The following is a 23,325-nucleotide window of genomic DNA, read 5'->3' as shown; positions in this document are numbered from 1 at the left end:
CGAACCTCAGATTTGCCAGTGGATATGACACCCAAAGCATGATCAACGGGATAAAAAAATCTTGACTCTACCAAAACTACAAACTGCTGTGTACCAAAGAGGATTGAGAAAGTAAAAAGAGGCCGGGCACGGTGGCTTGTGCCTGTAATCCCAGCACTTTGCCAGGCCGAGGTAGGTGGATCACAAGGTCAGGAGTTCGAGACCAGCCTGGCCAATATGGTGAAACCCAGCCTCTACTAAAAATACAAAAATTAGCTAGGCATGGTAGCATGTGCCCATAGTCCCAGCTGCTTGGGAGGCTGAGGCAGGAGAATCACTTGAACCTGGGAGGCAGAGGCTGCAGTGAGCCCAGATCAAGCCACTGTACTCCAGCCTGGGCAACAGAGGGAGACTCTGTCTTAAAAAGGTAAAAAGATAACCTACAGAATGGGAGAAAATATTTGCAAGTCCTACGAGAAGTGTTTAGTATCCTGAACATATAAAGAGTTCCTACAACTCAGCAAAAAAACAACCCAATTTAAAAACAGGAGATGGACTTCTCCCAAAAAATAACCAAGAGGCGGCCGGGCGCGGTGGCTCAAGCCTGTAATCCCAGCACTTTGGGAGGCCGAGGCGGGTGGATCACGAGGTCGAGAGATCGAGACCATCCCGGTCAACATAGTGAAACCCCGTCTCTACTAAAAATACAAAAAATTAGCTGGGCATGGTGGCGCGTGCCTGTAATCCCAGCTACTCGGGAGGCTGAGGCAGGAGAATTGCCTGAACCCAGGAGGCGGAGGTTGCGGTCAGCCGAGATCGCGCCATTGCACTCCAGCCTGGGTAACAAGAGCGAAACTCTGTCTAAAAAAAAAAAAAAAAAAAAAATAACCAAGAGGCGCATGAAAAGATGCTCACTCAACATCAATCATTAGAGAAAGGCAGATCAAAAGCACAATGAGACACCTGTTCACACACACTAGCATGGCCGTCATAATTTAAAACACGATTTATAACAAGTGTCGATAAGGACTGAGAGACTGGAACCCTGGTGCACGGTTGGTGGAACGCAGCTTGACGGTTCCTCAGAAAATTAAACACGGAGTGACCACGTTACCCGCAAATGCCACTCCTGGGTGCATATCCAAGAAAAATGAACAGAGGTGTCCAAACAGTCGGCCATGAGTGTGCATAGCTGCTTACTCACAGGGCTGAAAAGCAGACAAAACCCGAATGTCCATCACTGATGAATGAGGGAACAGAATGCGTCTACCCACACAATGGCTGATTATTCAGCCACAAGAAGGAACCAGGTATCCATGCTCTAACATGCGTGACACACCATGCAAAGTGAAATAAGACATAAGGCCACAGCTGCGTGATTCCATTTATATGAACTGTCCGGAACAGGGGAAACCTATTTCAGACAACAGAGATAGAAAGTTGATTAGCAGTTGCCTCGGGAGGAGGAACAGGGGAGGGAAATGACTGCTTCATGGGGTGAGGAGAGAATGTTCTGGAACATGAGAGAGGTGGTCCCTACGCAACATTCTGAATGCACTAAATGCTGCTGATCGTTCACTTTAAAGTAATTGACTTTTAGGTTATGTGAATTTTGCCTTAATTAAAAAACCCAAACTCTCAAAGTGCTCCCACCAGCTCCACCCCAAGCAGACGGCGCCGGACCACGCTGAACCTTCCAGCTTCGCCCTGCCCGCTCCGCATCCCCGTCCTGGACTCTCTTTTGCCTTTAATCTGCTCTGCCCAGAAACTGCCTGCGTCCATCCCACCCGGCCGACTTCTCTCAGTACTGCCTTGGCGAAACATCCTAAAAGCAAGTTACATCAGAGAAAAGCGCATTTCATCTCATAGCACATACACAGGCCCATTTAGGAAGCCACGCGTTAATGAAGGGAAACCCATGCTCCGTGCCGTCTGCAGCGATAATGGGGGCCAGGCCAGGCAGTTCCCAATCTCGTGTGTGTTTAGGGCTCAGGAAAGTGAAGGTGAAGCGGGAGAAGGTGCCGGGGCCGCTCCGCACTCCAGACTTCACTTCCGGTCCCGCTCCTGGGCCGCCACGAAGTTCAGCAAGTCAATGGCGGTGACCACCCCGAACACCATCTGCCGAGGACTGGACTTCTCGGGGCTGTGGTCTGAGGAGGGGAGAACAAGGCGCAGGTATGCAACGCTGTGGGTGGCCGGGCGGGCTGCTGTGGGGCAGGAGGCTCCCGAGGGCCTGGGGGCACTTCTGCACCGTAGGGGCCCAGGGGCCAAGGCTGTGGTTTTTTTTTTTGGGGGAGGGGGGGACAGTCTCACTGTCACCCAAGCTAGAGTGCAGTGGTGCAGTCTCAGCTCACTGCAACCTCTACCTTCTGGGTTCAAGCAATTCTCCTGCCCCAGCCTCCCAAGTAGGTGGGACTTCAGGTGCCCACCACCACACCCAGCTAATTTTTGTATTTTTAGTAAAAGACGGGGTTTTGCCATGTTGGTCAGGCTGGCCTCAAACTCCTGATCTCAAGTGATCCGCCTGCCTCGGCCTCCCAAAGTGCTGGGATTACAGCCAGCTGTGACGATTAATTTTAATACAGATTAATAGCACTGTGGGGAGCCCAAACATCTGGTCAGAAATCATTCTGGGCGTGTGTGAGGGGTTTCTGGATGACATTAGCACCAGAATCAAGCGGCAGATAAGGAGTGCTCCGGTGGGGGGCTTCCCCCAAGCAGTTGAAGGCCTGAAAAAAACTGAAATCCTGCCTTTGGACTTGAACTGCTACCCCTCCAGCCCCGGCCTGCCGCCTCCCCTGCCGATCTCAGGGGCTGTCGCCTCCAGGATCCCATGAGCCAGTTCCTCAACACAGCCCTCGGTCTCTCCCGCTGCCCACACATCCTCCTGGTCCTGTCTCTGCAGAACCCTATGCCCGTGGTCATGCGGCACAGGAGGTGTGCAGGGAGGGAGAGGAACACAAAGGCAGGGCCCTCGGAGCCCATCCCCACGCTGCCACGGCTGCCACTCCTGTCTATAGGCAAAGGCCCCTTGGGGTGGCCCACTTAGAGCCCCAGGAAAAAACGGGGAATCCAGACGAGACTGCCTCCCTGCGTTTCGGGGACACAGGCACAGCGACAGAGCTGGAGAAGCTCATCTGAGCAGCTCAACTCGGTGCTGCAGGCTGCTGTGGTCGTGGCAACCCGGCCCTGAGGCACTGACCCAGGAGCAGCCTGAGGACTTGCTGCCAGGGGCCAGGAGCCAGTATTCCAGGTCTGGGGTTGGTGCAGTCCCTGTCATGACTGCACAGCCCTGGCGTGCTCGGAAGCAGCCACAGACAGTGGCAACAGGCATGGCCACGCTCCAGGAAAACTTAATTTGGGCACCAACAGTGGAATTTACATCTTTTTTTTTTTTGAGATGTTCAAACACAAGTGAATTTGAGACTAAGAGGGGAACCCTCTTAACCAAGGCTCAGGGGTCCAGGACCCCGGAAGCCCCTCATTTGCAATGGGGAGGCTGTGATTCTGAGCCTGAGAGCCATTCTGAGGGGTGGGTGATACCTACCTGCAGGCCCCCCCACCACGCCTGCCCAGGCCTGGTCCCGCGCTGCAGAGCCAAGGATGGGAGATGGGGTTAGACTTGGGGCCCTCACAGACCAGCCTCAGCCGCCGAGTGCTCACCCACCACACACAGGCCGGCGGGTGGGCAGGCTCCGGCCTCCACGGCCCCTCCCAGCTCTTCCTGTGGGCCCCAGGCCAGTGGCTGCCATCTAGGACCCAAAGCTTGCAAGCGACTCTCCTGGCCTGTGGAGGTGTGCTGGGGACGCCCAGGGATGTGCTCAGGAGTTGCGAAACTTCACGAGCTCAGCAGGAGCAGGGCCCCAGGACAGCCCGTGAGTGGCTTCCAAGACCCATGTGGGGGTTTCCTTCAGAGCAGCCCCCCGAAGGCCAGGAGGCTGCGGGGCAAACGCTGCCTCTCCACGGACTGAGGGACATGGCCAGGGTCAGAGTTAGGACTTGAAACCTTTCCAGATGTTTCTGGGCTCGTCCCTGAGAATCCCCGAGACTGCTGGCCTCCCAGGAGCCAAAGGGCCTGGACTCCTGAGCCCGTGCACTCTGGACAAGGGGTCCCACCTAGTGTGGCCTGAGGGGTCCCTGTGGGGATCCCAGGCTCGGTGCAGCTCACCAGCCCGAGGCATGCGGGAGACCCGGGGCAGCGGGGGGAAGACGGGGGGGAGGGGGGATGTCACTGGAGGTCGGCACCACCCACTCCCCTAACACCCCACAGGGGGCGGGGGCCCAGCTGCTGCCCACGGCAGAGGCCAGGCTCGGTGGCCTGAGCCCGGTGAGACCCCCACGCACAGAGCAGGGCCGCACTCACACTGGATCTGCTCATGCACCACCAGGGCGAAGTGGTCCGTCTCCAGGATGTGTGCGAGTCTGCCCAGCGTGTCCGTCAGGTGGATCTGCAAGGGACGTGCGTTCAGTGGGCGCCACCGGCCCCCAGAAGAGGAACACGGGGGACGGGAAAGCATCGCATGGAAGGGTCCTAATGTAGGCATCAGAGGGTGACAGGACGCCTGGAGAAAGACCCCTTGAGGAGGCCGAGTGTGGTGGCTCACGCCTGCAATCCCAGCACTTTGGGAGGCCGAGGTGGGCCGATCACTTGAGGTCAGGAGTTCGAGACCAGCCTAGCCAACTTGGTGAAACCCCATCTCTACTAAAAATGCAAAAACTAGCTGGGCATGGTGGTGCATGCCTGTAATTCCAGCTACTCGGGAGGCAGAATGTGAGGAACGCGTGGATCCAGGTGACATTTCAGGCATGTGTATGAGATGGAAAAGAAGTCAAACTCGCTCCTAGGTTTTGGGTGAAACTCTCAGCCTTTCACGCACGGTGGGGTTCTGTTTGGAAAGGTGCACGAACTTTCCCGGGCCCCCCTCAAGACAGCGGAAGGTGGGGTCTCGTGATAATCGTGGGGTCTGACCAGCCCAGCAAGGAGCCACCACAGGGCTTCTCCCGGAATCTCTAGCTCTTGATGGATAACCAGGTGCATGCACAGGAATGTGAGGCCGGGCATGAGGAAGAGTCCGGCAGGTGCCGCATGATGCTGGGATGGCCGCCAAGCGCCAATGAGTCCCCAAAACACGGCTGCTGTGGATAAGCCCGCCCTGGTGAGAGCCTCCCCGCCGGGCTGCTGCATGTGTAAAGTGGGTGCTTCTCAGCTTCATGGTTTGAGGGGTGCAGCCGGCTTCGGCCTAAGTGGTGTTGAGGGTCGAGGACCCAGCACTCCACACAGGAAATGCTGCATCCTGCCTTTGGGGCCGGGGAGGAGGGGTGGCGGGTTGGGGGGGGACCCGGCTCCCCTCTCGGTCCCAAAGTGTCCCCGTACCTGCTTGAACTGCTTGTAGATGACTTTGCCAACTTGGTCTGATGGCTGCACCTTCCCAGCAAGCAGGGACGACAGCATGTTCCCCAGCGTCACCATTCCCAGGATCACCCTGTGGTGCAGGGTTGGGGGTGCAGGAGTCAGTGAACCCCTCGCCCCTCCCAGGAGCCCCGGCAGAAGCACTCTGGCCACACATGGAAGCCCTCTGCCTCAACCCTACGCGTGGCAGGAACCAGGCTGGGCCCTGACGGGGAGAAAGAAACCAGGGGTCCTTGGCATTTCCTTTTCGCCAGGGTCGAGGGTGACCAGTCATCAGGTTTCCGTGGCGTGAGGTTCTCAGTGGTCACTGGGCGCACGTGTCACGGCCTTCTGCTGTGAGGTATGTCCTCAGGAAGTCTCTCCTTTGACCCCCAGGTGGGCCCAGGACAGGCTGCACCCAAAGGGTGGGTGGGCGAGGTGTAAGGGCCCGGAGCGAGCCCAGCAGCCCTGCCCCAGCTGCTCAGGGACAGGCACGGGGCTGTCCAACGCCCTAAACCCTATCCAGTGACACCGATGGGGGAGGAGCCCGGTGGACAGAGCCCGGGACTGAGCTCGGGGCAGGGGCTGACACTGACCCTGCCTCGTCCACCACGGGCGCCTGGTCGAAGCCCTTCTCCCGAAGGATGGCGATGGTGTGCTCGCAGGTGACGGTCGGCAGCACGGTCAGCGGGGCCAACAGGCGCAGCTCCTGAACGCGGAGGTGCCACCACCTGAGGGGAGAGGGCAGATGCTCTCGCCACCCGGGTCAGCAGCTCGGCAGGAAGCCACGGGGGCCACTCTCCTGCCTGTCACAGCAGGGCAGGGCAGCACAGGCAGCGGGTCTCCGCCCGAGCGTCCTTACCAGGGCTTCTTTACCGAGAGGTCCTCCTCCTTCAGGAAGCCCTTCTGCACCATCCATCTGTCACTCAGGAACTTGGTCCTGTGGGATGGGGGCGTCACTGAGGCCCCAAAGGGCCCCATCAGGCCTCTGCCCGTGCTGGGGGCACGCACTGCACACCCAGCCCCTCTCCTGGACCTCACTGGTGCAGCAGGGACCCCAAGTGCTGGCTGGAGGTCCCAGGGGAAGCCTGGGAGCTGGATTTCCCACCCCCCATGGCCAACAAACCCGTGTAAGCATGCACACGCCACCGCTCAGCTGCTCGAGCTCGGCCTCTGCTCGTCGCACTCACACACACGCATGGGCTCACGCGGCAGACCGGCCAAGCGTGGGGGACGTGGTGTCCTTGCAACGACGGGGGTGGGCAGGGGCCTGCAGAGGGCAACTTGGCCCCGGGCACCAGACATGAATCACCCACACCAGGAACCCAACTGGGGCACCCACCAGCCCAGCCTGGCCCCCAAGGGAAGCTGAGCTCACAGGGGATGTATAGCTCCTACGGCTTACAGGCCATGGAGGAAGCCACGGGGGTCTCTAGACACCCCTGTACTGCCCCGGAGGCCAGCTGCAGAATGTCCCAGTCTCAGCCCAGCTGCCCGGTGACCAGCGACGTCTGTGGTGTTACTGCCTGAGGGACCTCTGGGCAAAATGGTTACAGCAAGTCCCATGGGGCCACCTGCTATCTTACAGCAGCCTGCGGGCCTCGGGCCGCCTGGGCAGCAGGGCTCTCGCCACCCGGCAGCATGTTGTCCCAGCCCGGAGTTTTGGGGGAAGCAGCAGAGGGAGTTGGGAGGGCAGGAGGCGGCACAGGACCTGGCCCAACAGGACGTCAAGGCCGGGGCTATCCCTTGGAGCTCACGGACCCCAGAGCAGTGGCTGGAGGACCCAGTGGGAAGCCTGGGGGCTGGACTTCCCACCCTTCATGGCCAATAAACGTGTGCAAGAGGGGCAGACACCAGAGAGGGAGGGACAGAGAGAGAGGGGCAGGAGGGACAGAGAGGGAGGGACAGAGAGGGAGGGGCAGGAGGGACAGAGAGGGAGGGACAGAGAGGGAGGGGCAGGAGGGACAGAGAGGGAGGGGCAGGAGGGACAGAGAGGGAGGGACAGAGAGGGAGGGACAGAGAGGGAGGGGCAGGAGGGACAGAGAGGGAGGGACAGAGAGGGAGGGGCAGGAGGGACAGAGAGGGAGGGGCAGGAGGGACAGAGAGGGAGGGGCAGGAGGGACAGAGAGGGAGGGGCAGGAGGGACAGAGAGGGAGGGACAGAGAGGGAGGGGCAGGAGGGACAGAGGGAGGGGCAGGAGGGACAGAGAGGGAGGGGCAGGAGGGACAGAGAGGGAGGGACAGAGAGGGAGGGGCAGGAGGGACAGAGGGAGGGGCAGGAGGGACAGAGAGGGAGCCACTGCCTTTCATGCCCCGCAGTCGGGCTGTCACAGCGAGCATGCGCTGATTTTCATAGCATTAGGGCAGTGTTCGCTGGGCCCGCGGCCCCCTCCCCTCCCAGCGCTGGCTGCCCGCTCTCAGGTGAGGCACATGAGGCATCCAGGGAAGGGTGGCAGCGGAGAGGAGCAGGGACCAGGAGGGAAGCCTGTGTCTTACATGTAGTTCCGCACGGAGTCGGGGAGGATGACCACACAGCGCTGGCCCTCCTGCAGCTCCTGCGCGGCCTTCACAGCCACTGCCACCGTGCTGCCGGCACTGCCACCTGCAGAGAGGGCCACGGTCAGACGCGCCGGGGTGAGTGCACGTGGGTGCGGGCGCCGTGGCTCACGCCTGTCGTCCCAGCACTTTGGGAGGCCGCGGCGGATGAATTACAAGGTCAGGAGTTTGAGACCAGCCTGATTAGTGTGGTGAAACCCTGTCTCTACTAAAAAATGTACAAAAATTAGCTGGGCATGGTGGCTCATGCCTGTTATGGCAGCTACTGGGGAGGCTGAGGCAGGAGAATTGCTTGGACCTGGGAGGCGGAGGTTGCAGTGAGCCGAGATTGCGCCACTGCGCTCCAGCCTGATGACAGAGCGAGACTCCATTTTAAATAAATCTTTTCTTTTTTTGAGATGGAGTCTCACTCTGTTGCCCAGGCTGGAGTGCAATGGCATGACCTTGTCTCACTGCAACCTCCACCTCCCAGGTTCAAGGGATTCTCCTGCCTCAGCCTGCCGAGTAGCTGGGATTACAGGCATCCATCATCACGCCCAGCTAATTTTTTATTTTTAGTAGAGATGGGGTTTCACCATGTTGGCCAGACTGGGCTTGAACTCCTGACCTCAGGTGATCTGTCCTCCTCGGCCTCCCAGTGTGCTGGGATTACCGGCATGAGCCACTGATCCTGGCCAGAAAATGGTTTTTCAATTAAGACCTGCTTCCAATCTCTAGTTCGGGGCTCTGTTATCAGGGACTTGACCATGCTGAGGGCTGCTTTCCTTCCGCTTTCCCTGTCACCAGCCCCAAAGCGACATGACACAGGGAATGCGATTGGGGAAGCCCTGTGTGTCTCTGCCTGGGTTTCAGAAGCTGGCATGTGCTCTCTGAGCCCTCAGAGGCCTAGATTGTCTGTGGTCCCCGCAGGGCCTCTGCTGTGTGTGTGACTGGTCAGCGGCCCTGCCAAAGGCCACCTGCTCTGTCCACCCCCAGGCACACGGGCAGAGGGGCACAGGGTGGGAGGAAGGTGAGTGGGGTCGGTCCGGGACAGCCTGAAGCTCCAGAGACCTCCCCACCGCTCTAGGGTGGTGCTCGCAGCACCCGGTCCTGGCCATGGGCCCCGTCAATGCAGAGCCACTGCCCCAGGGGCCTGAGTGGGCTTGATTAGAAACATTAAGTGCCAGGAGAGCTTCAGCCTTGTCTTAGAAACATATTCTGGAAGGCAGCTCGAAGCCCCGCCCGCTGGCCTCCAGCCCTCACCTGAGCAGGTGACCACACTAGGCAGGTGAGGGCCCGGGCAGGCAGACACCACCCAGGGCTCACGGCCACCGCAGTTACACACCTCAGAACTGCTGTCTCGGCCAAGCGCGCTGGCTCATGCCTTAACCCCAGCACTTTGGGAAGCCAAGGCAGGTGGATCATGAGGTCAGGAGCTCAAGACCAGCCTGGCCCACATGGTGAAGCCCCATCTCTACTAAAAATACAAACATTGGCCGGGCATGATGGTGGGTGCCTGTAATCCCAGCTACACAGGAGGCTGAGGCAGGAGAATCACCTGAACCCCAGAGGTGGAGGTTACAGTGAGCAGAGAACGTGCCACTGCACCCAGCCTGGGCGACAGAGCGAGACTCCATCTCGTTGCTGTCTTACACGTGTGGGCTGGTGGCTGGCAGAGGGTGCGTCCCCAACCACCTCCAGCCCCCTCAGCCATCCCCGCTGACCCCGTACCCCAGCGGCCGCCACCCACTCACCACACAGCAGCCCCTCCTGGGAGATGAGCATGCGAGCAAAGGTGAACGCCTCCTCGTCATTGCTCTTGAACCACTTGTCCACCACCTGGGAGGGACCCCACCACGGCCCGTCAGCATCGGGGCCACTTCCGTGTGGCCAGGGGGGTGAACAGCCTCGTGGTGAACGCCATGTCTAGCTGGCAGGACCCCAGAGGTTACACTCCAAGCTCCCCGCCCCAGGATCCGCATGTCTGCAGACCTTCCAGTCACAGCACGTTCGGCAGACAGCAAAACCGCCCACCAGCCCCAGGGAGCGTCCCTGTGACCTGCACTCCACTCTTACTCAGGCCAAAGCCACCTTTGTGGTTCTTCACGGAGTTTTCTGGGGCCTTAATTTTCCCACGTTTCCCTGCTCCCTGCCCGGGCCGCGTCCCTCTGTGAGGTCAGGCCACACGAGCGGACATTGGCCCCCAGGCTACTTTCTCGACCTTCGAGACCAGCTTCTCACCACGAGTGCTGGGGCTCGCCCTTCCGTTCCCCTCCGCGGGGAAGCCGATGTGGGCCAGGAGCAGCCAGGCTCCCCGGCGTGAGGGTGAGTCACGGCGGCGCCGGTACTGCGCCGGGCTGGGACTCGACCTACCGTCCTGTCCAGCACAGTGGGGATGAAGTCGTAGCCGATCCCTTCCACCTCGTAGGTGGTCAGCTCCGTCCGGTTCAGCTCCTCTGGCTCCGCGAGGATGGAGCCTTCAGGGTCCACCCCAATGATCTGCAGGGCGCGTGGCTTTAGGTCCAGCAAAAGCCCGCTGGAGATGCCCAGCTACCACATTATCGGAGCGGCAGATGCTGCCACGGACAAGTGGCCACAGGTGGTGGCCTGTTCCCAGCCTCAGAGGCAGGACGAGAATCCCAGGAGCCCAGGCCCCAAGTATCAAAGCAGAAACGGCCTCATCGGGACTGAGCACTCGGTGCAGGCACTCGGAAGTGAAGGTGCGTGTCTGGGAGGAAGTGACCTCCCCAGGGGCCTTTCAGAGCCGGGCCCCAGGGCCACCGAGGCAGACCACCCCGTGGCGGGGCAGCCAAGCCTTCGGGACAAGGAGCATTGCTGGCCAAGCAGCAGTCGCAGGGAGAGAATCCGCTTCTCATTAGCGGGGCCTTTCCAGGTGTCCCTCCTCACGCCTGCTCTTAACCCCGAGTCCAGGAGCCCTCCCCCGACTCCCTCACACCCCAGCTGAGGGGCAGACTCAGGACCGGAGGACTCGGAGCTCCTGGCTGAGGAGGTCCCCAGATGGAACTCTGACCCCCACTCAGCGCAGGAAGCCCCCCTAGTCACTGGCCAGTGGGTGAGCGCCTGGCCTCAGCCTCTTATCCGCCGAGCACCGTCTTCCCAAACACCTCCCGGGTGGCGAGGAAACAGAGCAGAGGACAGTGTGCCGAGCAGGGCATGAGGAACGAGCGCTTTCGGCTTGGGAGCAGGGCCCACTCCGCGCTGCCCACTCTGCGCTGCCCACTCGTGCTGCCCACTCCGCGCTGCCCGCCCCGGCCCGGACGAGCCACTCACCTTGCATCCGGGACACTTCTCCTTCAGCTTCCTGGCGATGCCCGTGATGGTGCCGCCCGTGCCCGCTGAGGCCACCAGCATGTCCAGCTTCCCTGGTGGACAGACGACATTCTCAGGTTACTGCCTGGCCAGCCCACCACTCAAAGCAACAACCACTGAAAACACGCTCAGCCCAAACCACGGCGGATGACTGAAAAATTCGAAAGAGAAACTTCTCTGGTTTGAGCAGCCGCCATGGCAGCCATCGGTCGTAAAAGCCATTCAGGAGCAGGCAGCCTGGTGCGCCAGCCGTCTCTGCTCAGTGACACTCGGCCCGTACAACCCCCATTTGGCCGGATGCAGAAGGGCAGGACCCTGTCCGGGGGGTGCAGGCGCTGAGGGTGGGCAGAGGGAGGCTGGGAATGAATCACCCCCTGGGTGTGGATGTCTGCATGGTGTGGGTTAACTGAGTTTACACAGGAAATGGAATCAGTCATTCAGGCTTCGGCTCAGAAACTCGCTGGGCGCTCACCCTGCTGGCGGCCAGCGCGGGCATCTGGTGGACAAGTCAGAGCAGGGAAAGACTCGGTGAGGCTAAGCAGCGTGGGCACCCATGCTGAGGCAGGACTGTTTTTGCCAAATGAGAGAATTCTCACACATAAAGCCCAGGCAAGAAAATGTCTGGACCTTACAGCCTGGCTCCTGGGCACAGACCGAGGGTGTACTCTGGCCCCTGCCAACACCGGATTCCCAACAGGAAGTCAGGGCGCCAACCTCCTGGCAACTTCTCTCTAAAGGGATCTCTTGGGAAAACATCAGTACCAACCCCCACAGGCCTTGGCACCGAGTCCCTGGAAAAGGGTCCAAGGCTCCAGCCTCATGCCTGAAACAGAGTGAGCTCATCGCACATGTCACCAGCCCTGTTCTGCAGATGAATTCAGTGCCCGGGTCGGGGCACGATCCCAACTGAAGCCCCAGCTGCGAGCCCAGCACCAGCCTGGGCCCTGAACAGACTTGCTCCCTGCATTCTCTGCGGGAGGAGCCCCTAGACCTGGAGAGGCTGCTGGGTAAACAAACACAGCCACGCCCTGTGTGTGGCGTTACGGATAAGGGTAGGCAGAGAGGCCCAGAGGGCGCAAAGGACGGAGGAAACTTCTAGAGAAATGCTCTAGAGAGCATTTCACAAAGGGCACATTTGAGCTGGGTTTTGAAGGGTGAACAGGAGTTCACCAAGGAGAGGGCAAGAGATGTGCCCAGGCAGCCAAGGATAAATGCAATCAAGATGGACCGAGGGACGCACCGTCGCACTGCTGCAGGATCTCCTCGGCCGTGCTGTCGTAGTGAGCCAGGGGGTTGCTGGCGTTGCGGTACTGCATGGAGAGAGCAGAGCCCGTGAGCTGGCCCCCGACACCTCAGTCACCCCACATCCCTCACCGAGACCCCCCAGGAAACGCCTTCCCCCAGGCCCCGGCGCCTCACCTGGTCTAGGATGTGAGAATTGGGGATTTCATTCTTCAGCCGCCAGGCCACCCCGACGTGTGACTCCGGAGAGTCGAACCTGGCGCTGGTGGGCGTCCTCACAATCTCAGCCCCCAGGGCCCGCAGCACGTCCACCTGCATGAGGAAAGGGGGTGACCTGCATCTTCCCCCAGCCCAGACGCTCCCGCCCCCGGCCCCGTGACCCCGCCCCGGCGGTGCCCACCCACCTTCTCCGAGCTCATCTTCTCCGGCATCACGATGATGCAGCGGTAGCCCCTCACGGCCGCAGCCAGGGCCAGCCCGATCCCTGAGGGCGCACAGAGGGTGAGAGGGGCCTGGTGCCCCCCAAGCCCTACCCTTCCCCTGCCTGGGACATAGGGGCACACCCCAATGCTGCTTCCTTTAGGGCCCAGGGAAGAGGGTTCTGTGGGATTCCAAAACTGCCCAGCATAGCTGCCTCTGCCTTCATGTGTGGGGGAGAGACTGCCAGAGGCGAAAACAAAAGGCATGAAACCAGGAGGCAGCGGCACAGGACGGGAGATCCGAGTCCCCAGGCCCCCCTGGGTGCGCGGGCACAGGAACAGCAGACGCCGGGTACTCATCCCATACCAATTCCCAGGCACTGCCAGCTGCCATTGCCCCAACAGCATTGGCACCCATCAGCCCCGACCCCGACCACTGGTTAGAGGAAGCTGGGCCAGGACACAGGCTGGCAGTGGGCACGAGCTGCCAGGGTGCAGCTGGCCGGGCAGCCCAGCTCACGCAGCTACAGCTTAGCCTTCCCCAGGCCCCGGCAGGGTCGGCACGGGCGGGGGACCGCCAGCCCCGCCAGCCCCGCTGGGCCCGGCACCCACCAGTGTTCCCAGACGTCGGCTCGATGATCGTGTCCCCCGGCTTCAGCGTCCCAGCGCGCTCGGCATCCTCAATCATCCGCAGGCTGATACGGTCCTTCACGCTGCCACCCGCGTTGAAGAACTCACACTTGGCCACTGGGAGGCAGTGAGTCACAGAGGAGAACCCCCACTGATTCCTGCTCACCCCCCATGACCTGATACATCCCAGGATGGGGGACCGGCTTGAGGGCCTGTGGCTTCTGAAAAACCCCCACCTCTGCACCCCAACCCCTGCACCTGCACCGGGCGCTCACCCATCAGCTTCTCCCCCTCATCCTACCAGCTCTGCATGGCACAGAGCAACTCTGTGGGGACCAGAGGCATAAGCAGCCCTCACTGGGGGTGCCACCCCAGTCCCCCCCCACCATGAGCTGGGCATGTAGCGGGCACCTGGATTCGGGTCCCCCATGTCCCTATGCCCAGCCATACCCAGTGGTCCCTGCCAGAGCAGCTTCATGTCCTGAAGCCACGGCCCCAGTCATACCCCGGCCCCACCGGATGGGGACTCGCAAACTCTCCCCTGCAGCCTCCCACTGTCCTCCTTCCCCTGCGGGTCTCTGTGAAGGGGGCTGCTCTGATGCAGCACCAAGAATTCCCTCCCTAGAGGGGCAGAGTAGGGGCAGGCTCCCACAAGGCCCTGCCTGTGAATCGGCCATCAGTCCTCAATGCACTGACCCCTGACTGCCTTTCTCCAGAGCCTGCCCCAGCTCTTACAAGTCGTTGTGACATTACAGCATCTCAGGATGAAAAAGTTCTAAGCCATGTTACTGGTTCCCTCGCCTTCCCACCCAAACTGCACCCCCTCCACTGGCCCTGCCACAGGGTTCTCCGTGGCTTCCGCCCTGCCACCCTCCGAACTCACTCGGCCTTGGTCATCTGTCCCTACCTCGTCCCCAAGGCCTCTGCACCCACAGCTTTCTCCGTGACGCCGCCGAGGTCTCTGAGGGGCCTGCGCTCTTGGTGAAGAGTGACCCTCACAAATTCCCTCCACCCTCTTGTGCCTGGAAACTGCATCCTGCAAAGAACCGCCCTTCCCCGGAAGCCTTAGACCAGACCCTGTGTGTACCCAGGACAAGACCAGCCACAGACCCCCCACATTCCCACTGTCTGTCTCATAAATGATGAGCTGAACTGTCTGTCCCCACGAAGCTGGCAAGACAGAGCCAACTGGTCCCTGACCAGCGGGGGCTCAGAGCACGTGTCTAGGACCGTCCACTCCTCCCTGGGAGGCATGATGCAAACGCTCCCGCCCTGCTTGCGTCTGCCTTTGACCCTCACCAACTCTTCACACCCTTGCGCCTTCCACTCTGGCCTCAGTTCAAAGATCACCCGTTCCCTGGTCCATTGGCTCGGGAGCCACGTCAGTCACCCTCTGACACGTTGTGTATTCTTCCCAAACTTAAACTGATATGATCTCAGCCACTGATTAACCAGCGACTCCTGACCTCATTGCCCACCCCCCACCCCAGGGCCTTGCCTGCGCAATCCATCCCAGATCCCCGGGCCCATGGAGCCCGCTGAGGATGGAGGAAGCCCCTCTCAGAGCCAGGGCACTCACAGAGCTCGCATTTCAGGCCGAACTTCTGCCCAATCTTGTTGATTCTCACCATGGGGGTGTCCCCGATCTTCCTCAGAATGTCTGGCAAGATTTTTGGAGCTTTTGCCCTGAAACAGAGGGGTCCACAGTCAACCAGGAAAACACGAAATAGTACCAGCCCTGGCAGTCCAAGGGCCGGCCTGTTTTCCGCAAATCGGCAAGCAAAGAACTGGCTTCATCTGGGTGTGGGTACACAAATGTTTGCACAGATACCCCAACACACCCCTCACACACATGCCTGAAACACACACACGCACACAGGCTTGCACCTACAAACCCTATGAAAAGCAAATCATGCCTGTAGCGTGTCTGTACCGATGACAGTTTCCCAGGTTTGAAATGAACGAGTCATGGAAGATGTTGGCAGCAGAAGGCTGGGAGGATGCTACAAAGAACCTATTATTTTTGCAGCTTCTCGTGAGTCCCAAGTGAGCAAACACTGACTCCGAAACCACAGACTCGGGTCCATCTTTGCAGAAAGGCTTTACTGGGGAGTTTCATTTCCTTTCATTTCTCTGCATCTGACCAAAGGAGGGAAAAAAATGAAGCGCAAGCCGGGCGCGGCGGCTCACGCCTGTGACCCCAGCACTTCAGGAGGCTGAGGCGGGCGGATCACTTGAGGTCAGGAGTTCAAGACCAGCCTGACCAATATGGTGAAACCCCATCTTAAAAAAAAAAAAAAAAAAAAAAAAAAAAAAGTGAAGCGCAGACCTCAGGGCAGAGACTCCTCAAACCTCAGGCCCATCCAGGGACAACGGCTGGAAAGTGCAGCTGGGAGGCCTCGCCCTGCACAGAACACGCCAAGCACATGGTGGACACGGAGCCGGGCCAAGGCGCAGCAGCCCAGGCTCCTGAAGCTCTGCCCTGTAGCATCCGGACATGCAAACCCTGGTCCAGGTGGTTTCCTAAATGGCCCTCATGCCCCTCCCATCCTCCCCCACAGGGAGATGCCGATCACACCCCCTCTCTAACTGCGCCAAGCCCAGGCTCACCACATATTCGTGTTGGGAACACGCACGGCTCAAAGCGGTCTCCAGACCCACAACCCCTCCCTTGCAGCTCCCGTGACACCCCGTGGCTCTGACCCCGAGCCCCCTCCTCAGCATAGGCACCTGCTAAACAGCCAGGGTCCTCGGGCCCTGCACCCTCAGGAGGCGATCCTTAGACCCGAGGTGAACCCAGCTCCCGGGGGTCCTGTGGCATGGAGGGAGAGCTGCCCTGAAGGCTCAGACGGGCAGCAGCAAGAGCAGCTGGAGCCCAGGTGCGCCCTCCCAGGAACAGAGAGCAGTGCTGCCGCTCCACAGGCCTGGATGGTGCAGGCTGGGGACAGGCTCCCTCTGAAGCAGTCCTTGGTGGAAGAGAAACGGGCTTGGCAGGGTGCGGAGAGCCCGGCGGAAAGCCAAGCCCCCAGTGACTGTTCCCCCATTAACTCAGTTCAGGCATCTGGGCGGCCAGGCAGGAAGGGGCCCGCCTCTCTGCAGCAGGTGTGCTGACTCAGCACTGGGCCTCGTGGCTGAAGTCACCTGAGAAGTTGGCAGAGATGGTCAGGGCCAGGCCTAGAGCGCTCAGCAAGATAAACGATGTGACTTGCAGGGACAGCCCTGGAGTCACTGATCTCAAGGACTCCCACCTCCACAGCCCAGGAGGCCACTGGGAGGACACCCCACACTGTCCTAGAATGAACCCCAACTCCTACCCAACCTCTGCAGCCCCTCCCCCCAGCGCCGCTATTCTCAGGGGCCCTCTGACTGACAGGCGGCTAAGCTCCGCCCCTCAGGGTGAGGGTGTCTCTGGAGGGTGAGTGAGGCCAGGGTGTGAGGGGCAGATGCAATGCCCTCTTACAACCTGGCGGGCACTGTCTCCACTCATGCCCTAGTGCCAGGAGCTTATGGAGCCCTCAGGAATCCGACCTCTCTTCCCTGCCCACCCCCTCCCCCAGCAGCCACCCCCGACCTCACCGGGCCTCTCACCCACTGTTCTCTCTAGCTTGTCTTGGCAGTGAGAGCCCATCCACCTGGCTGCCCACCTGCCCTCGTGGCCTTCCTGAGCTCCCAGCACTGAGTGTGTTCACCACTCACACCTGGGTTTGTCAATTTTCACTTCTTCCTATTGCTGCACTGAGAGTACACCCAGCCACCCCACCAGTCCTGAACTGCAAATCAGCAACCGTAAATGTTGGTAGTGGTGTACAAATAGGAATCATAATCCAGCACTTTGGGAGGCCGAGGTAGGTGGGTCACCTGAGGTCAGGAGTTCAAGACCAGCCTGGACAACATGGTGAAACCCCATCTCTGCTAAAAATACAAAAATTAGTTAGACATGGTGGTGCAAGCCTGTAATCCCAGCTACTCCAGAGGCTGAGGCAGAATTGGTTGAACCCGGGAGGTGGAGGTTGCAGTGAGCCGAGACTGCACCACTGCACTCCAGCCTGGGCGACAGAGTGAGACTCTGTCAAAAATAAAAAAAGGGAATCAAACATCTAAGCGGCACGTTCTTTGATCTATTTGTCCTCCACGGAGATTACACTAAGGAAATGGAGATAATCCTAAGGCTTAGTGAGCTCGATTTCAGTTTGGGGCTGGGGTAGGGACTTTTGTTTATTTTTCTTTTCCTCTGATAGACCTTGAGTAGGGCTGGAAATGCATGAGGCACTCAGGAAAGGCTCGTTGGCCAAAAGAACGTGTAGCGTTTTCTATTGCAGTTATTTAAAATGAGATAACTGCAAACGTTTATCTACCCAACAAAGGGCTTACAAAATTATGGCTTCTTTACCCAACGGTCTGTGCCACTAGAAAAAGAGCCCACTCTGTAAAAACATGTAATGTCTAAGGGAAGTTTTCATGACCTAGAGGGAACTGAAAAGCACAGGCAGGACTGGGAGCAGCGGCTCACGCCTGTAATCCCAGCAGTTTGGGAGGTGAAGGTGGATGGATCACTTGAACCCAGGAGTTCAAGACCAGCCTGGGCAAACCCCATCTCTTCTAAAAATACAAAAATTAAGGCAAGGTGCGGAGGCTCACACCTTTAATCCCAGCACTTTGGGAAGCTGAGGCAGGTGGGTCATGAGGTCAGGAGTTTGAGACCAGCCTGACCAACATGATGAAACTCTGTCTCAACTAAAAATACAAAAAAAATTTAGCTGGCCGTGGCGGTGCAAGCCTGTAATTTCAGTGACTCAGGAGGCTGAGACAGGAGAATCACTTGAACCTGGGAGGCAGAAGTTGCAGTGAGCCAAGATCGTGCCACTGCACTCCAGCCTGGGCGACAAAGAGAGACTCCATCTCAAAAAAAAAAAAAAAGCAACAAAAAAATTAACCAGGCTTGATGGTGGGTGCCCGTAGTCCGAGCTACATGGGAGGCTGAAGTGGGAGGATCCCTTAATCACGAGAGGTTGAGGCTGCAGTGAGACATGACTGCACCACTGTACTCCAGCTTGGGCAACAGAATGTGATCCTGTCTCAACAAAATCAGTCAATCAATAAAGAAAGTGCAGGCAGGATCCCAGTTCCCTCCAGCGAACCTGCGTGGGCAGCCACAGACCAGGTGAAGCACGCGTGACCTGGGCACATTTATTTATTTATTCCGGAAACACATGTTGAGCATCGCGGTCTTGCTGGGACTGGCGCTGGGCGGCAGCGTAAGGAGGCCCGGTCCTCTGAGCCTCGGCTGCCTGCCTCATCTACACAGTGCGCCCCCACCCCCAGCTCCTCAATCCAGAGTGCCCACAGGGGGTCACACCTCAAGTCCTCCTGGCTGTGTGGTGTCCAGGTAGCAAACTCCTGCCCTCCGGGACACAGACTGAGCCTCCTGTGATCAAAAGCAGGACTTACAGGGCGCTGTGGTGATGAGGGGACTCAGAGGCAGGCCGGCCCGCCTGCCAGGTGCACCTGCTCGGGGCATCGGGCCGGACCCACAGGCGCTCCTTGGCTTCCTTATCCCCTGCAGGCCGCTGCTCCAGGCTCCCCTTTGCCGAGCGTGGCCCCGAATGGTGGGGGCAGCCTGCTGGCCCCGCTTCCGCCTGGGGTGTCTCGGAAGGCATGCTGGGACCTGGCAAAGCAAGGAGAGACACATCGGTTCGGGTTCAGATGCTGACCTGGCCCCCTCCGGGCGGGGTCTCTGCTCCCTCAGAGAAGCCCTGGAAGAATGGCACAGAAACACCAGCTCTGTGGGCAGCTGCTTGGTCATTTCCCTCTTAGGCATATACCAAAAAAATGGAAACAGATACTGGCTTGGGCCAGGCACAGCGGCTCACATGTCTCACCCCAGCACTCGGGGAGGCAGAGGCGGGAGGACTGCTGCAGTCCAGGAGGTCAAGACCAGCCTGGGCGCGAGCCCAGTCTCTATTTAAAAAAATAAAACAACAAAACAAATGCTCGCACACCCATGCTCACTGCTGCACTATTCATAAGTCAAAAGGTGGAGGCGGAGTGTGTGTGCATGGATGGACGGACACACACCAGAATATTCGTGCACGCATGTGCATGTGCACGTGCACGCGCACACACACACACACACACAATATAGGCACACGTGCACACACACACAACTAGAATATAGGCTCACACACACACACAGGAACAGAGGCTCACACACACACACCAGAATACAGGCCCACACACACACACTAGAGGCTCACACACACACACAGGCATAGAGGCTCACATACACACACTAGAAGGGAGGCTCACACACACACACACACACACAGAGGAATAGAGGCTTACACATACACACCAGAATATCGGCACACGTGCACACACACACAACTAGAATATAGGCTCACACACACACCAGAATACAGGCTCACACACACACACAGGAACAGAGGCTCACACACACACACCAGAATACAGGCCCACACACACACACTAGAGGCTCACACACACACAGGCATAGAGGCTCACATACACACACTAGAATAGAGGCTCACACACACACACACACACAGGAATAGAGGCTCACACACACCAGAATATAGGCACACACACACACATACACACACATACTAGAATAGAGGCTCACACACATACACCAGAATATTGACACATGCACATACACACACAACTAGAATATAGGCTCACACACACACTAGAATACAGGCACACACACACACACTAGAATAGAGGCTCACACACACACACAGACACACAGGAATAGAGGCTCACACACACACACAAACACACACTAGAATACAGGCGCGTGTGCGCGTGCACACACACACACACACACACACACGAATACTACTCGGCTGCCACAGAAAGCCATTCTGGCTCACGCCACAACACGGATGAACCTTCCGGACATTATGCCAAGTGAAATATGCCAGACACAAAAGGACAAATGCTGTGTGACTCCACTTCCACGACGAGGCACCTGGAATTGTCAAACGTCCCTCTATGTCTGGCAGATTCGTAGACACGAACAGGGGCTGCCCGGGGCTGGGGTGAGTGGGGAGGGGAGAGTGACTGTGTAGTGGGTGCAGAGGCTGTGCTGGGCACGATGAAGATGTTCTGGGTGGAGACAGTGCTGGTGGCTGCATCACACTTGCAAACGGTGACAGTGGTAAATGTTATCATTTTACCCAGGGTAAAAAAACACACAAGCACCTTGACACAGATGAGAGCAGCGCCTTCCTCCGCGGGTCACCGGAGGCACCTGCGGGAAGGGACTCTCCGTCTCGCACAGGCCCCGTCTGGCCCGGGTCTCGCGCGCTCCGCCGCCGAATCAGCCAGAAAGCCTCAATTTTGGCGCCTCTCCCTGGCGCACTCTCCCCTAAGGTAAGGGCTGCTGGGTACGCATATCGCAAGCGGCCGGGTCTCCGCGGACCCCAGAGGCGCTCGGCGGAAAGCTCGCCAGGGGACCCGGATCCGAACCCGCGGCGACGGCGCCCGGCGGCCGGATGCACGTGCGTCCCGGGGAGGCGGGTTCCGGCCGCTGCTGAAACCGCAAGACCCCCTGGGGGTCACGACGCTCCCAGGCACCCCTGTACGCGCGCACCCACCCTCCGGAGGGGCTTGGGGAGGGCCCCGCGCGCGGCTGCAGGAAAAGCCTCTAAGTTTCCCGGCGGGAGATCCTGACCCTACTGAGATCCGGAAAGCGCCGGCCACTCCGCCTCCGGAAGCGACACTTTGGGACGCAGTTTGGGACAGGTAAGCGCAGAAGGTCCTCGGGGAGCCGACAGTTTGGCGCTCCGCTCTCGCAGCCCCTCCACCTGCCCCTCGCATCCTCCAGCCCAGCGGCCGCCTCGCCCGGGGCTCAGGAAGTGGGGCCCCAGCAAAGCCTTCAGCCCCCGAACGCCCCCCGGGCAGAGCCCCGCGTCCCCCGCAGCGGGCACCCACTCGCGGGCCGCCCCCACACAGTCCGCCGAAAAGGGCGGTTTGGAAACAGCCATTTCCCACCGACAATGCCGCGAAACCCCACGCTGGGAGCCGCAGCGGCGCATGCCCCCCAAACTCTCACCGCGTCCCGCGTCCCAGCTCCACGCTCTCCCGGGCTCGTCGCCTGCCGGGGCCCGCTTCGCCGGCGCGGGGGCTGGGGTGGGAGCCCGGGGCCGCGTGGACGCCCAGCCCCAGCTTCTGGGCGGTCAGGACCCAGAGGCGCGGGAGAGGGGGGCGGGCGTCCGGGAGCAGCGCTGTCTCGCCGCGTTTCGGGGAAGATGATGCAACTCCCGGCGGAGGCGCGGGGGCGACTCGGACCCAACTGGGACCCTCCGTCCAGAGCCGGGAGCGGGTCTCCGCGGGGCGGAATCTCACCTGGTCGGACACGCGGGAAAGGAGTGAGCTGCTGTCCCGACTGCGGCGAGGCGGAGACGGCGACCCCGGGGTGGCGGCCTCGCGTGGACCCGCTGCGAGGGGAGCGGGCGGGCGGCGATTGGCGGAGAGGCGGGGGCGGAGGCCGGTGCCCGCCAATGTCCCGCGGCAGAGCACCCGACCCGCCTCCAACCCGCCCAGCCCGGGCCCCTCCCCGCCCCCCGCCCCCCACCCTCCGCAGCCAGGGACCCGCCGGCCTGCCCGACCCCTGTGTGCCCCGGGACCCCGGCCCGCCCCCACCCCAGTCCGCCCGCCCGCGCGCCCGCCCCATTCCCACGCCGCGTGGATTCAACCGCGGGCCCGGGGCCCCGCGCCGCCCCGCCCCCGCCCCGCCCCGCCCCGCCCCCGGAACCCCAGCTCTTGCCCTTCGTCTTCCCTTTGCCCGCCGCGCGTTCCCCGCAACTGCCGCCCGCGGACCCCGGGGCGGTGGGAACGCTTTTCACCTGGTGTTCCGATGCTGTTTTACTTAGTTAACTTCTTGCCCTTCGGGAATTTTTTTTTTTTTTTTTTGAAGCAGAGTCTCTCTTTGTTGACCCGGCTGGAGTGCAATGGCGCGATCTCGAATCACTGCGACCTCCGCCTCCCGGGTTCCCGCGATTCTCCTGCCTCAGCCTCCCGAGTAGCTGGGACTACAGGTGTGCATCACCATGCCCAGCTAAGTTTTGCATTTTTAGTAGAGACGGGTTTTCACCACGTTGACCAGGCTGGTCTCCAACTCCTAACATCAGGTGATCCACCCGCCTCGGCCTCCTAAAAGTGTTGGGATTACAGGCTTGAGCCGCCGCACCCGGCCCAATGTGTGTTGTTTTAAACCACTCAAGTTTGCAGTAATGTGTTACACAGCCCAAATGGTTTTTAGTTTCTTAAAAGTTTAAACGTAATTTTAGATTAGGAAAGTGGCAAGAACCACACGGAACGTCGGATTCCCTCATCAGATTTCCCGAATGTTACATTTATTTGGCTTCTATTATCAGAAACTCCTTGTTAATTCAAATGTTAAGTTTTTACTACATTTGTTCCCTCTCTGTCTCTCTCTGACACACACACACACACACACACACACACACGCACACGCATGTGCACTCTGATTTCTTGAAGCCCTGGAGAGCAGGTGGCAGACATGATGCCCCTTTACCCTTCAATTCCTCAGTGTGTGCTTGTTGGGGTCACTGCCTGCGGGGGTCTGTCCTGCTGACCCTGACTCAACGACAGATGAATAAAGTCACTCGGACACAATATTTAGGGAATGAGTGGGCTGGGGTGTCCAGGCCCCTCACAGACACTCTAGGAGAGTGCTGTAAAGAGATAGCAGCCCCCAGTGTGGATGCACTGGCCTCAAATGACAAAGGCTTTGAGTCAACACCACTAGAGAGTG

General features: G+C 59.6%; 1 protein-coding gene across 4 annotated transcripts; it reads right to left on the bottom strand.

Annotated features, from left to right (window-relative positions):
* Window positions 1-970: 970 nt before the first annotated feature.
* CBS (cystathionine beta-synthase) lies at window positions 971-22,026 on the bottom strand. 4 transcript variants are annotated; one of them, XM_074389193.1, is made up of 17 exons: window positions 21,894-22,026; window positions 18,972-19,188; window positions 15,103-15,209; window positions 13,506-13,640; window positions 12,879-12,958; window positions 12,652-12,786; window positions 12,473-12,542; window positions 11,194-11,285; window positions 10,276-10,401; window positions 9,657-9,741; window positions 7,864-7,969; window positions 6,231-6,308; window positions 5,965-6,099; window positions 5,354-5,462; window positions 4,343-4,427; window positions 3,527-3,568; window positions 971-2,129 (listed from the first exon to the last, which is right to left on the bottom strand). In XM_074389193.1, exons 2-17 carry the CDS (start codon window positions 19,178-19,180, stop codon window positions 2,026-2,028), a joined length of 1,698 nt encoding a protein of 565 aa, XP_074245294.1. In that variant the 5' UTR covers window positions 19,181-19,188; window positions 21,894-22,026; the 3' UTR covers window positions 971-2,025. The 4 variants fall into 4 exon arrangements, with proteins under 4 accessions (XP_074245294.1, XP_074245295.1, XP_074245296.1 ...); XM_074389194.1 differs by lacking the exon at window positions 21,894-22,026 and adding an exon at window positions 21,601-21,887; XM_074389195.1 differs by lacking the exon at window positions 21,894-22,026 and adding an exon at window positions 20,748-21,055.
* Window positions 22,027-23,325: the final 1,299 nt, after the last annotated feature.

The sequence above is a fragment of the Saimiri boliviensis genome, chromosome 18 (genome assembly GCF_048565385.1).
Source record: "Saimiri boliviensis isolate mSaiBol1 chromosome 18, mSaiBol1.pri, whole genome shotgun sequence".
NCBI classification, from domain to species: Eukaryota; Metazoa; Chordata; class Mammalia; order Primates; family Cebidae; genus Saimiri; species Saimiri boliviensis.
The sequence above is the reverse complement of the archived record's forward strand: the minus strand, read 5'-3'. Positions and strand labels throughout refer to the sequence as shown.

Bases quoted from the DNA above. Each gene is read 5' to 3' on its own strand.
- CBS (XM_074389193.1), bottom strand. From the start codon at position 19,180: ATGCCTTCCGAGACACCCCAGGCGGAAGCGGGGCCAGCAGGCTGCCCC. The intron at 15,210-18,971 runs GTAAGTCCTGCT...CCTCTGTTTCAG, and splicing joins CCTCATCACCACAGCGCCCT to GGCAAAAGCTCCAAAAATCT. The intron at 12,543-12,651 runs GTGAGGCGCCGG...CTCTCCATGCAG, and splicing joins ATTCTCACATCCTAGACCAG to TACCGCAACGCCAGCAACCC.